Below are 14,633 nucleotides of genomic sequence, written 5' to 3'. Positions count from 1 at the left end.
GTCAAAGAAACATTTTCTTTTGAAGAGGGAGACTATACTGTTTCTGCCAAATAAAATCCCAAGAGAATTAATTAGAAAGCAAATTTAGCCTGGTTCAAAAATTACATATTGGGCAAATTCAGAGATGGCATGTAAGGTGGGGAAGTTTCAGTTTGGCAAATAAGTGAATCCAAAGTAACTTGATATAATGGATATGTTGTGAGTGAGGCCATGTCTACACTTACTGGAGATCGACACTGCTGTGATCGATGCAGCGGGGGCAAATTAGCGGGTCTGGTGAAGACCCGCTAAATCAACAGCAGAGTGCTCTCCGGTCGACTCCAGTAGTCCACCGGAATGAGAAGAGTAAAGTAAGTCATTGGGAGAGTGTCTACCATTGACGTAGCACCGTGGTAAGTCGATCTAAGCGACGTTGACTCTAGTTACATTATTCACGTAGCTGGAGTGGCATAACTTAGGTCAACTTGCCGCAGTAGCGTAGATAAGGCCGAAGTGGATGTAGACGCAAATGAAGGGGGAAGCTACATCAGTTAATGAGCTATCCTACAAACACTTAGGCATATGATTAACTTTAAGCAGATGAATAGTCCTGCCACTGACTACTCATGTGAGTAAAATTAATCACATAAAGGTTTGCAGGATCTGGCTTTAGACTCCTCGATTACATTGTTTACAGACTCACATGATTACAATTTTTACTAGTCTGTTGTAGAAAGTTCTCACTGGGGAATGTGCTAGTGAACTGTTTACATGTGTTTTTCCAAAAGTGTCATAGCTGCATGATTCTCATTCCTGGATCTTTCTTCAACAATGAGTATGTTGGAACTCACAAGCTCTTAAGGTTTTTTGGCCATGAAGATAGCGGTAGCCTGGAGTAGAACATGAGCCAGGCCCCTTCCAGTTGTGGCACAGCATCCTCCTGCCACCTATAAATACAGCTCTCCAGAGTTGCCATTCAAATGCTTTGATTGTATGAGAGACAATGGTCTGAGAAAGAAAAGCGGTTCAGTGCCTCGAGGTCAGTGATGTGGGCTTCATAGCAGCCACTTAGAGGACCAAGAGTGACTGGACCAGAATGTCAAATGTAATACTGTTACCCCGAATCACCACCTTCCTCTCTGAAGACATGAATGTAGGAGGGGAGGACTCAGAGGCACTGATATACTGCCATGTGTTAGGGACTTCATCCAAGGTGCATTGAGTAGCTTCTGGCCCTTTCTCATATATTTCCCTACATCATCCAGTGAGCTGATGCTAAGTACCACTTTGAAGCAGCAAGGCCCCAGGTGATGAGAAGCTAATGCTTGGCCTAGCTAGTGATAATGTCGGGCACTTAATTCATGAAGCTGCCTGCCTGGGCTTATGGGAGAGTGGAGGTTGGATCTGTACTGATGCAGACAATGATGGCACCGAGTAACCCAGTGGTCTTAGCCAACTCGAGCTTTTGCCAGTCTTGCGCTAAGCAACTAGGACCCAGGAATGAGAATCTTGCAAGACCATATCTTCAGAGAAGCAGAATTGCAAGATAAGTAATTTTCTGCCATCTGTTTTAAATAGGAATGTGTGTTATTTACCAGATAATATCTAAGCTGAAATAATTAAATGGCTCTTACTCTAGGTAAACAGGATCTGGTGTATAAATCAATAAGAAGGCCATCAATTCAAGAAAAGTATGGTAGCTGGATTGGAGCTGTATTGTAACACTCCTGGAATATAAGCTCTTAGCACAGTCACTGAGACTTTTGTTTTGTTGAGACAAGCAGATCTGCAAAAACAGTCAATACCCATCTATATTCTCAAGTAGTCCTAATCGACTATTTGTGTGTGTGGTGGGGAGGATTGTTAGCTAATCCTGTCAGTGTTGTTATCCAGTAACTGTGTAAATGTATTAATGCATTTATGTATTTTAATCATTACTTAAATATGTAACTCTCTCAGACAGGATTGAGACTGCATGTGGGCCTGCCACTGCTGTAGCTGCTTTGCCAAAACAGGGGGGGAAGGAGTCTGGATTGTTGCCATTTGGGCATTCCTCATGAGCACTAAATTAACAAACAACAAAGAATGTAAGAATTTTTGGGCAAATACAAAAGTTAGATTCACTAAAAAGGGGAGTAGTTATGATGGAATTATGTATTTTTTTTTAAAATTTAACTAGTATTGCATACACCTAGCATGCCCAGTTCAACACCCATTGAGGTTAATGGGAGTTTTCCATTGACTTCTGAGGGGGTATCTGATTAGGCCTGAAATGCCAGTGTATGTGAAAGCTGGGATGACCGATCTGATTCCTTGCTGACACATAGCTATTTTAATCATTCTGTATTGCATAGCAGTGCATTGCTTTTAGATTGTAAACATTTTGAGTAGGGGTCTATTATTGATATGACACAGTTACTGTAGCATGCTACGTACTACTGCAATGCTATGTAGTTATGAGGTAACATGACTTGGCATTTGTTGTAGCCGCTCAAGTCAGCACAGTAGTGCAGTTTCTACAATTCTGCTTTTACACAAGGCAGTGAAATATGGTGTACGGGTAAGTGTAAGTGTTAAAAATATTATTCGCCTGCAGTGCTTGAATATCTTACCCATTGCCTGATGGAGACTGGGACACGAGTGAAAGCTAGGAACTGAAAATTCGACCCGAGGACACTGGGGTGTAGCTCATAGGGCACAGACAACCACCAAAAGAAATGGCTGAGAGATGTCAATGGGGCCAGCATTTCACCGTATATCTGTGCCCTTTATCACAGTATTTACTGATTGTTATTCTGTTTAGCAGCCTGGGAGTTGTCTTGTAATCCCAGCTGCTTCTGGACCTACAAGGAATGGCCGTTGCCCAAAGTTGGGATTCCCTCCCCACAATACAGACACTTCTCCAGGCCTTTGTTGCCTTGATGCAGGGAGACTGCAGTGTGCTCTATATGCGACTGCACCTTAAAATAATTTAGAAATGACAGCTAGTGCAGAAAGTGGCTTCCTACTTGCTACACTGCCATTATGTCATGCTCTTTTATTTGAGCTGGCTGTCACTTAATTTTGGCGTAAAGTTTTTAAAATGTTAGTTTTTGACTTTAAGAGCCTCTTGATTATCTGAGATGCTACCTCTCTTTCTAAATTAATAGATAATTTGTGTGTTGGGGAAACTTTGGAAAGAAATCAATATAAAGAACTTCTTATAACTGAGGCGGTAAAGGCTTTGAATTTTTTCTGCATGGAAAGTGAGAAATTAGTGTTGTGAAAATTCAGTAGCAATAGGGCTTTTTCATGTCTTCTCATGCTAGCGTTTTCTGAGACTAGGAAAAATCCATGATCTAATTCAACAATAATGCTTGAGGAGGGAGGAAATCTTTGGAAGGTAAAACCATGTTAAGGCCCATTTTAATGTAATGCAGTAGGGATCAGGTTAAAACTGCTGGGATGTAGGTCTGATTATAATGTAACTGCAGCAGAAGAAAGGGAAACATTGGTGGCTGCCATTCACTTTGAACTGGGTGTGTGTGATTAATCAACACATATTCCAGTATACTTCTGTTTTTTCTTTCCAGTACATTATTTAATACTTCAGTCAGCCTGTGTATATTATAATTAACTTTGTACAATTCCCTAATGTTTTCTGTAAACGTCATATAAGACCAGGATATATACGAGAATATAAAAGTGGAGTTGCATGTTAACTTAGTTGTAGTCCTGTATTGTCTTATGCAGGAGAGCTGGATACCATAAATTGCGATTGGGTTTAGTTCCTCAAGCCACTGAGTCGAACTGTTGTCTAGTTTAATTCAGTGATTACCAAACCCCCCTAGCTGCTTCAGGAATAACAGCATTGACTCAGATTCTCTTTTAAACCCAGTTCTTTTCCAAAAAGGTGGTGACTACAACTCAATATTGTTGTACACAGTGAGAGAAGAAATCACTTCATCCACAAGTGAAATGCAAACACCTCTGGCGTGAAAGACGGCAACTCTCTAATATCCGCAGTGCTATACAGCAGAGTAGGATTGCAACTATCCTTTAGCAGAAAAGTCATTGATTGAATGGACGGAGAAACTGAATTCCACCCTAACTCATACAGGTGGCTCTTCCATGTCAGAATTAGTGTCCTGGTGGGGGAGGGGTACCAACCTTTGCCTTTCTGATGGCTATACTGTACCTGTTCATGTATTAATTAGAGAGCTTTGGTCTCTAGTCTTTAATTATGTAGCCTTTCACAATCTTGCATGTCCAGCTTTTAGATTAAATGAAGCATAGTAATACTTCTTACAGCTCTTTGTGGAACTAGGGAGTTGATTTACGCTGAGTGGTTGAAGAGGATCCTGATGTCTTGGTGGAGTTTTCCATAATACTGATTAATGCAAAGCCCATAGTTATTAGTAGTCCTTGGGTATTTACCGCTGATAAACAATTACTAAGGTTGGTTGTCTGTTATAAAAAAAAATGTTTTTAAATCACAGCCTTATTATGACAAAAAATGAAAGTCACAACTTTCTCTTCTTTCCCCTTCTCCCACCCACCAAAATGTCACTGCACATATTGTGTTGGGAGGTGGGGGGCGGGAAATGAGGCAAAGAAAGTATCAGGAGCTGAAGAGAAGGATAAAGCTAGAAAGAGAATTGCTACTTTAAAGTCTGGTGGAACAGATCTTGATCCTCTTGCAAGGGACTAGTCTGCAGTAGTGGAGCCCTCCTTAGATCCCCTGCAGGGGGTAAGAATATAGCAACATCTTCACCTGGCAGCTGAGAGCCCCCCCTGCTGGAGCCGCCCACGAAAGCAGATTCTTCCTCCCAGGAGAGGTGCTGAGAAGTTGGAAATTGTGGTGCACAAAGCAATGGAATCTGTGACTTTCTAGATAAGCAACCAGCTTTAATAATCACTACATCTTACTGCGTCTGTGCAACCTTGAGCTGTATCCATCTTTCAAATATCATTCTCTGTTTTAAAGTATTTAAAAGCTTTAAGGAAATACTGTCAGATAGAAATTTAGTCAGTTTTAAAAGGTTAGTTTAAAGTATTTTTAGATATTACACCTACTCCCAATGATCTTAGCCATTTTTGTAGATTTTCCACTCACATTTTCTTATTTCTTAAATATTTTTCTCTTCCATGTTGCTGTGGAGAAGACCTGCTCAAAGAGGGGAAAGTGTAGTGGCAAGATCCACTGACGTTCAGTATAGTTAGGATATAGTTATTTGAAAAACAAGTCCAGCTTAAAGTTACTAGTGATGTCTCTCTTAGAGTGACTATTTACACAGGCCTGTCTAAGGAATTGGATTTAGTCAGTCAAAATTACTGCTCCAAAAACGAAACTTTTGGGCTTAGCGGTAAATTCATACTACGGTTTGCGAGTTACTTAAGGAATAGTGTTCAGAACATTTCCATTAGAGTCAAAAGGCATTAAAAATAGTGGGCACATCAAGGATCTATTCTTGGGTTTCTCTTTTCTATTTCTGTTAACCTTCCAGCTCCAATGTGTTTTCTCCTCTTTGCATATATATGCCATTGATAGTGTTGTCTTACAGTGGCTCATCCTTGCTGGAGGCATAGTTCTTTTCCAGTGACTTGAGTTGAAGTGAAATGAAAACCAAATACATGATTTTTTGGTTCACCTCCCAGACTATAGAAACGGATGCTCTCATTAATGATTAACACAATAGCTGGTGGCTCAAAGTAGATTTGGGAGAGACCTTTGGGATATCTCCCTCCTTGAACAACTACTGACTTAATGATTTTCTGTGCTAACACTAGTCACTTTAGCATACATTTTTGAATTCCAATTTAAGTGGTATTTCAGATTACATCTTTCCCTTCACCTGTATTTCTAAGAACAATATGGATGCAAATAATAGATACAATAAGACTTTGTGACATTATTGTTGTTTTAGTAGTATTAGTTTATAGCACCCAGTATCGTAGGTACAATATTGGTTTTGTAATGCTCCTCTGTTACAAATGTTGAGCAAACTGTACATGGGTCTCTAATACATTTAAGATTTTCTAAAGTCAGTTTACCTATTAAATGGTCACATAATTAGGAACCAGTTGAGCTCCTTTTTAACATCCAAGAGAGTCTTGCTTTTTTTACTTCAATAGATGTTGACTCAGGCTGATCATATTGTTACATTTGTAGTTTTCAGTATTGTTAACATATTTCTAAATGATTACAAAATGTTTACTCTTTTCATTGCACTATGCTGTGATAATTTTTTTAGCCTGGATTTGAATGGGACAGTGACAAAAAAAGAATATAAATGTTATGAATGAAATCATAATTTTTGCTCTGGGTATTTTCCTATTAAGTGAATGTCTTTTAAAAGAAACAGAAGGGTATTTTTAGTATAGGTATTCCTATAACTTGAGAACGATGTATTTTTACACTACAGAAATATAAACACTAAATAAACATTACCAGATGCTATTTTCAAGTGCCAATGGTGGCCACAAATCTGAAAGGAAAGCTGATCTTTTCTCTTGCCATTCTGGATAAATATTATAGGGAGGTGTTTTTTTTTTTTATTTGATTTTGTTTAAGTGTACCGGAGTCTCAAGGACCCTATGCACATCTGTGATGCATTTTGACTGTCAGAAACACCTGTTTGTTCTACTGTCATAGCTACAAATGCAACACTTGCCAGCGATCAGTATACTTGTGATACAGTAATTTCCACCTATATTAAGAATAAGAAGCAAATGTGAAAACTCAAGAGTTGTGTGGTGACTGTTGGTGACCACTCTTTTGTTGAAAGTAGTAGATAACTGTGTGGATTTTATTGATAGGTTACTTGCGCCATATAACTTTTACATGTATATAACTTCAGATTGTATTTTTTCCTCTTATTTGTGTGCTTTATTCAGAATGTGCAGCAAATATTATTTTTGTGCTATTTTTTTCTTTCCTATTTTCACTGACTTCAGTTGTGTGTGTTTCCTTTAGAGATTCGAGCTCAACTGATAGAGCAGCAGAAATGTCTGGAGCAGCAAACTGAAATGAGGGTGCAGCTTCTTCAGGACCTGCAGGATTTTTTCCGCAAGAAAGCAGAAATAGAGACAGAATATTCCCGCAATCTAGAAAAATTAGCAGAAAGGTTCATGGCAAAAACAAGAAGTACAAAGGACCATCAACAGTACAAGTAAGAGAGGTTCTCATACTCAAACTCAATTCACTTTCCAGTGTTAGAAGTGGTTTAGGTTATTTATTTTGTCAAAGGTCCAAATACTGTGTAATCAGTCATCTCTCTTGCATTTGGTCCCACTAACTTGTGGTACTGTTAAATTAGTGACTGTTCATGGCAGACTGATACAATCTCTTGAAATTTAAATTGCACAAATATTATCGTGTGAAAAGAACTTGGTGGGAAAACAAAATGTAATACACAGCTGGAAGAGATGCACAGCATTGGATATGCAAAACTGTGTGCTGATTGTTGTAATGTAGTTTTCAGAATTTGACAGTCTCATAATAAAGGCTGATCAGCCTTCCAAGAAGAGCTAGGAAGAGGTAAAAAAGGACAGAAGTGGAGGGAAACTTGTATGTATGTATGTATGTATTTTTACATATGGACTTTGCTGCTATCCTTAGAAACAAGGAAGAGTCATATTTCATACATGGCAAATGGTTGTATATGAATGTGCACAGACTACAGTAACTTTTGTGCACCGCAGAGCTGGTCAGATACTATTTGTCAAATTTATTTGGTACGTTTTGCAAAATATTTCATAAAAATTATTTGTTGAAATATTCTCGTCTATATATTTGCCCAACTTACAGAGCTGGTTCAATAATTCATGAATATATTAATTTTGTTTATTACATGTATATATAAAACCAAATTAGCTCATTCAAACCATTTTGCAATTAATCAGAATATTGGTGAATGATCAAAGACAATGCATAACAGCCAATGGCTGAAAGCTGATTCTAGATCAATTCACACTGAAAATAAGGAGCAAATTCTTAACAGTGAGGGACAAGGCCTGAAACTACTTATCAAGGGATGTGGTAGATTCTCTAATTCATTGTTGCAGTGCTTGCAATTATATCCCTTGAAGCATGTGATTATTTATGAATTGCAGCAAGAAAAAGAAAAAAAAATGCCAGGCCCTGTCTACTCTAGAAAGGATTTGTTGGTATAGTTATACTGGCAAAGTCTCCTAGTGTAGAAGCCGTGTAGACCAGCAAAAGGGTTCTTTTGCAGTAAAGTTTCTTCCAGTTTCCCCAAACAAAATAAGCTATGCCTGCAAAAGGACTTTTCCCCCCAATATAACTGTATCTACACTATAGGGTTGCTGATAAGTGGACCCCTGAGGCCACACCCCCTGATCTGCCTCTTCACCCCAAGGCTCCACCCTCTTCTCTGCCTCTTTCCCCAAGGCCCCACCCCATTGTACACTCCTCTTCCCCCCTGTTGCTTGGCGGATCGTCTCAAGAAGCCTGCCTGCAGATAGAAGGCAGCCCCAGCTGAGCACGGGCTGGGACAGATTAATGAGCCAGCACCTCTCCCTGCCCAACAGTAACCGGACTTTTGATTCATCTGCCATTTAGGGTTGCTGGGTCCCCTTTTCAACCAGACTTTCCGGTCGAAAATGGGCACCTGGCAACACTAAATGGCACCCAGACACAGAAGCCAAAAACCAGTCTGTCTGGGTGGCAACTAGGGTTGCCAACCTTCCCGGATTGACCGGGGGTCTCCCAGAATCGGTATTGATCTCCCATGGGCTACTGAAACCAATCCAGGAGATTTTAATAGGGTGCTAGAAGTCCAGTCGGTGGGGGTGATGCAGCAGGGCTAAGGCAGGCTCCCTACCTGCCCTGGCTCTGTGCAGTCCCCGGAAGCAGCCAGCACGTCCCTCTAGCTCTTAAGTGGAGAGGTGGCTCGGAGGTCCTTGTGCACTGACCCCGCCCCGAGCGCCGACTCCACAGCTCCCTTTGACCAGGAACCGTGGCCAGTGGGAGCTGGGGGGTGGGGGTGCGCCTGCAGGTAAGGGCAGCGTGCACAGCCGCCTGACCGCCCCTGAGCCTAGGAGCCAGACATGCCAGTCACTTCCAGGAGCCGCCCGAGGTAAGTGCTGCCTGGCCGGAGCCCGCACCCCTCACCCCCGCCCGCAACCAAACTCCCTCCCAGAGCCCGCACCCCCCCACACCTCAACCTCTCCTGCACCCTAACCCCCGGCCCATCTCCTCACTCCCTCCCTCCCACACCCAGACTCCCTCACAGAGCCTGCATCACCTCCCAACCTCCAGCCCTGAGCCCCCCTCTCACCCAAACTCCCTCCTGCACCCCAATCCTCTTCCCCAGGCTTAGCCCAGACCCTCCTCCCACACTCCAAACCCCCTAGCCCAGACCCCGCACCCCCTCCCACACACCAACTCCCTGCCCCAACCCGGTGAAATTGAGTGAAGGTGGGGGAGGGAGGAGGGATGGAGTGAGCGGGGGCGGGGCAAGGGTGTTTGGGTTTGTGGGATTAGACAGTTGGCAACACTACTACACTAGGGCTTTTACCAGCACAGAAATGTCTGCTATAGGTGTGATTGTTCTTGACACTGTAACCAATATAACTATGCCAGCAAAAGTTTTAAATATAGACCAGGCCTCTGTTTCTAGCACTCATGGTTGTAGAGGAAAACTTGAATCTAAACATTCAAACACCAAAAGGCAAATAAAAAGACTCTTTTAAAAAATATCATTACTTGTAAAGCAGTGCCACATCTTTTTGGGATCGTGATTTTTGCATTCTTGGGGATTGGCATTTTATCTTTAAATCAGGATTGGATGTCTTCCTAAAAGACATGCTGTAGCTCAACGAGAAATTATGATTTTGACGAAGGAATTACAGGGTGAGGTTCTGTGGTCTGTGTTCTGCAGAAGAACAAACTAGATGAATATAGTGGTCACTTCTGACTTTAAAATATATGAATTAGCAGGATATTTTTAAACTATCTGGCTGAAGATCTTTGTAAGTGAATTTAATGTAGTTCACCTACATTGTCAACTATACATGAGGATTCTGTGTACTCTTTGGCAACTCAGACCTAAATCCTGCATGGGAGGGCCTCTGATTTTTGCAATACCAACTTCTGCATCAAACTGAAAATATTGTGGTAGCTTCAAGCAAACTAAGTGGTGTTGTTTAGTGAATAAATATGAAAATGAATAATATAATTAGTACAGGAATCCTGGTGTTAATATTGTAATAAATAGTATTTACTTTATATTGTCCCCATATCTTCAATATGCCACATACTTTTGTAGTGACAAAAACAACTTTTGTTATATAAATTTGTCAAGGACAAAGCTGGAGGTTTTACAACTGGGTAGTGCCAGTTGAGGCTTTTGCATGTAACTTCTTTCCCTTCTGCGCTTGGGAAGCACCAAAATTAAAAGTTATGGGGTAACTAGAACTCCTCCTACCCTCCTCCAGCAACCCTTGACAGCAGCCTGACTTATAAATTGTTCTCTAGATGGTTTCCTAGTTAACACTCCATTGAGATGAATGGGGCAGTTCATCACACTCAGAACTGTTTGCAGACTCTCATACACGGCACTTTATCAGTTGCATTTGGTTCATGTCAGGAAAGTTTTCTTTGCAACTAGAAATGGGATAGCCTGAATATTCTAGATTCATAAGATAAAATCCTGGTTCCACTGAAGTAAATGGCAACACTTCCATTGAATGTCAATGGAGACAGAATTTCACGCATATATTTTAAAGCTAGGGACCACAATGATAATCTAGTAGGAGCTCCATCATAATACAGGCCATAAGATTTCAGTGTGGTAGTAATTTCTGCATCAAGCCAAGAAGCTCAGTACACCTTCTTGAGCTTACACTGTGATATCCCCAGCAAGCCAGTTTGCCTAATGGCCAAATGCCTGTGCTTTGCTTTCTCCCTGAGGGTTATGAACAACAGTATAATGTCACCAGTTACAACTTACCCCACAGCTCTTTCTAAGCAAGCACCTTTATTCTTAAGGTAAAAACATTACAGAGAAAATCTACTTAAAAAAAAAAAAAGATTTAAACACACAAAGTATGCTAGGAGTCACTCACCAGTCTTATGGGGTCCTATTAGATCAAAGTTTTTCCAACCCATTGGCAAGGGTTGGAGCTCCCCTTGGACAGAAGGTCCTGTCCATTTGCTGGATCAGAAAGAAGTCAGTGTCAGTTCAATCTCTTCCTTTTATACCAAAAGCCCTTTCTTTGTCGTCTTGTCTCTGGAAAAGCCAGCTTGAAGCAGTATATGAAAACCACTGCGGGGTGGGAGTGGTACCTCTCTAGAGTAGTTTAGTCTCAGTGACTTGCCTTAGTCACCCTCCACTGTTTTTAGTTCCTGAAGGAGCTGTGGTAACCATCCCCTATGGAATAGAACACAGTTACACATAAACCATTCATAGATTAACACTATATGCACTTTGACAGTAACTACCAAGGAAAGTGGTGGATTTTCCATTTCTTGAAGTCTTCAGATAAAGACTGGATGCCTTTCTGGAAGATATGCTTTATTCAAACAAAAATTGTTGCACGCAGTTCAGAGATCATTCGATGAAATTCTATAGCCTGTGTTGTACAGGAGGTTAGAATAGATTCATAATGGCAAATATCCCCAATGGCAAGAGACTCAAACACTAGATGGGGAGGGCTCTGAGTTACTACAGAGAATTCTTTCCCAGGTATCTGGTTTGTGGGTCTTGCCCATATGCTCAAGGTCTAACTGATCGCCATATTTGGGGTTGGGAAGGAATTTTCCCCCCAGTTCAGATTGGCAGAGACCCTGGGGGGTGGGGAGATTCGCCTTCCTATGCAGCATGAGGCACAGGTCACTTGCAAGTTTACATTAGTGTAAAGGTGGATTCTCTGTAACTTGAAGTCTTTAAACTATGATTTGAGGACTTCAGTAACTCAGCCAGAGGTTATGGGTCTATTACAGGAGTGGGTGGGTGAGGTTCTGTGGTCTGCACTGTGCAGGAGGTCCCTTCCAGCCTTTAAGGCTATGCGGCTATAGATTCCAAGGCCAGAAGGGACCATTGTGATCATCTAGCCTGACCTTCTGTATAACACTGGCCATGGAACTGTCCCAAAATAATTCGTAAAGCATAGCTTTAAAAAAAAATCCTCTCTTGATTTAACAATTCTTCTTTGAGTGATTGCTCATATCCATTCCAATAGGTGTGTGTGCATGCACGATAGTCGGAAGTTTTTTACCCTAGCGGTACCCGTCGGGTCAGCTGTGGAGCCCACTGGAGTGGTGTCTTTATGGCGGTGTATTTAGGTCCCTGTCGACCCCCTGCTTGCTCAATTCCTTCTTACCATCAGTGACTGTCATTGGAGCAACTGGTCTCTTGCTTTAGCAAGTGCTTCCTAGTTGTTATCCTTCACTATCTTAGTCAGTCAGTTAGTTAGTTCATTAGTATGTTTCATTTGGGGGGTTCCCCCCCTATATTTTTTCCTCGTTGCCGGGGCATGCTGCAGCCCCAAGGGTTCAAGCTGTGCGATAGGTGTGGTAAGCCTGTGCCCAGAGGGGATCTGCACGCCACTTGTCTGAAGTGCCTGGAAGACGGTCATTTGTAGGACAAGTGCACCATCTGTAGAGGCTTCAAGCCCAGCACTAAGAGGGAGAGAGACGATCACCTCAAGCTCCTCTTGATGGAGTCCGCTCTCCGGCCACAACCAGCTGAAGAGCCGGCACAGGCAACCTCAGGGCACAGCGCACCGGCCTCGGTGCGGGACACCTTGACACCGAGGAAGGGCTCACATAAGGAACATCAGCACAGTTTCCCTGCGTGGAAGGCTGGCTCATCGGTGCGGCACTGATCACAATCCCCGGTGCCACATAAGAAGAAGGCGGCGGAACGGGGCCGCTCTTCCACAAGAAGAGCGAACAGGACTCCAGCAGGGTGCATCCCACGTTGGGACACCAGAAGGCTGGTTTGTCGGTCCCAGCACTGTCAACTCCAGCCTCAAGGGGAGGTCCGTCAAGTCCGGTGCTGGTGGACTCTCTGGTCCAGGAATTGTTGGAGGAGGACGTAGACCTCCCCTCTACACCGGACACTTTCGAGGCTGCGCAAGGATTTAATTGCCATGACAGCAAAGTCCCCCACCTGCTATTCCCGTGCACTGGCTCAGGTGCAGGCGGCGCAAGCCCCGGCTGCTGCACCGCTTCTGACACCTTCTGCGGCTCTGTCGGTGGCACCGATGGCAGCACCTCCTATCTGGCACCGGGGCAAGCCCACCATGATGCGGTGTCATTCCCCATTGCTGCAGTACCACGTCCTGGCACTGTCAGGATCTACCCCTCCCTGGTCAGGCTCGGACTATTCATCGGAGTCAGAGGCAGAGTTCATAGATACTAAGGTCAGAAGGGACCGTTATGATCATATAGTCTGACCTCCTGCACAACGCAGGCCACAGAATTTCACCCATCCACTCCTGTGAAAAACCTCTCACCTATGTGGAGTTGTACGTGTCCCGACGCAGCTGATACCAGTTGAGATCCTGGCACTGGTCTCGGCACCGTAGGGTGGAGGAACACTCGGTACTGATGGTGTCCTGGCCTCCTCAGTGGCAGGGAACAGTACAATGGTCCTTTTGGACACCTTGGGCCTACCGCCAGGGCCCAGGGCATGGTTCCAGAGCAGCATCGGTGGTCTCCATTGCCCGTGCCCCTCCTTTTGCGACATCTGTTGCCCCTGATCAGTCCACCACAAGGTTCAGACATTGGGCCTCCTGCATCAAGCGCATGGTCAGGGACACCTACGCCGGCACTTCCTGTACTACCAGTAGCAGCGATGATGGGTGTCCCTGAGCAAGTCACCAGGAAGACCCCGTCCCACCTCACGCCTCTTCTTCTTCCTCGCTGGGCAAGGCAGTGGCGGGCACTACCACGTCCCTTCCAGCGATGGACATGAAAGCACACCAGGACCCCCTTAGGAGGGTGACCTAGAACCTCAACATGATGACAGAGGAGGTGGTGGAAGACTTGGACCCAATGGTGGACATACTCACCCCAAAGGGTTCCTCCAAGGTGGCACTGCCTCTTATAAAAACCATTCAGAATGCCATGAAGGTACTCTGGCAAACCCCAGCTTCTATACCACCAACGGCCAGGGGAGTAGAGAGGCGTTACTTTGTCCCTCAGAAGGGGTATGAGCACCTCTTCACCCTCCCCAACCCAGGACCTTGGTAGTGGACGCACCAAACCACAAAGAGCAGCGGGGGCAGCTGAGGCCCGTCCCTAAGAAGCTGGACCTCTTCAGTCAAAAGGTGTCCCGGTTCCAAAGCATCAAGGGCATCATCATCAGCCTCCACCGATTCCCAACTACCATGGCCAGAAACTGCGTGAAGCCTCTAGGGCATATGGCAGCCTGCACATATGTAGTGCAGGTTGCGCCTTCGCCCGCTCCAGGCTTGGTTGGGGAGGATATACAGACCCAGCCGGGACTCTCTGGATAGACTGGTTACCCTTCTGCCCAAGCTTCTTGAATCCCTCAGCTGGTGGCTATAACCTCAGGTGATCTGTGCGCCTTCGCCAAACCTCAGCCTTCACTGTCGCTTGTCACGGACGCATCAGAGGCGGGCTGGGGAATGCACCTGGGCAGTATCAAACTCAAAGCATGTGGTCACAAACAGAACTGTGG

The 14,633-nt window shown here is 43.8% G+C and overlaps 1 protein-coding gene across 9 annotated transcripts in view; it reads left to right on the top strand.

The window, feature by feature from the left end:
* Window positions 1–14,633, top strand: part of SRGAP1 (SLIT-ROBO Rho GTPase activating protein 1) — a 233,448-nt gene that overhangs the window by 106,268 nt on the left and 112,547 nt on the right. For 7 of the 9 annotated variants that reach the window (XM_073327901.2, XM_073327900.2, XM_073327898.2 and 4 more), the window contains exon 2: window positions 6,935–7,130. The exons of 1 other annotated variant lie outside the window; for it this stretch is intronic. In XM_073327901.2, coding sequence (XP_073184002.2) covers window positions 6,988–7,130 — 143 coding nt within the window. In that variant the 5' untranslated portion in view covers window positions 6,935–6,987. Of the gene's footprint in view, window positions 1–6,934; window positions 7,131–14,633 lie in introns of those variants that run through there. One more of the 9 variants, XM_073327902.2, reaches the window with a different exon arrangement.

This window comes from Lepidochelys kempii, chromosome 1, assembly GCF_965140285.1.
Source record: "Lepidochelys kempii isolate rLepKem1 chromosome 1, rLepKem1.hap1, whole genome shotgun sequence".
Classification (NCBI taxonomy): Eukaryota; Metazoa; Chordata; order Testudines; family Cheloniidae; genus Lepidochelys; species Lepidochelys kempii.
This window is presented reverse-complemented; position numbering and strand designations above follow the sequence as displayed.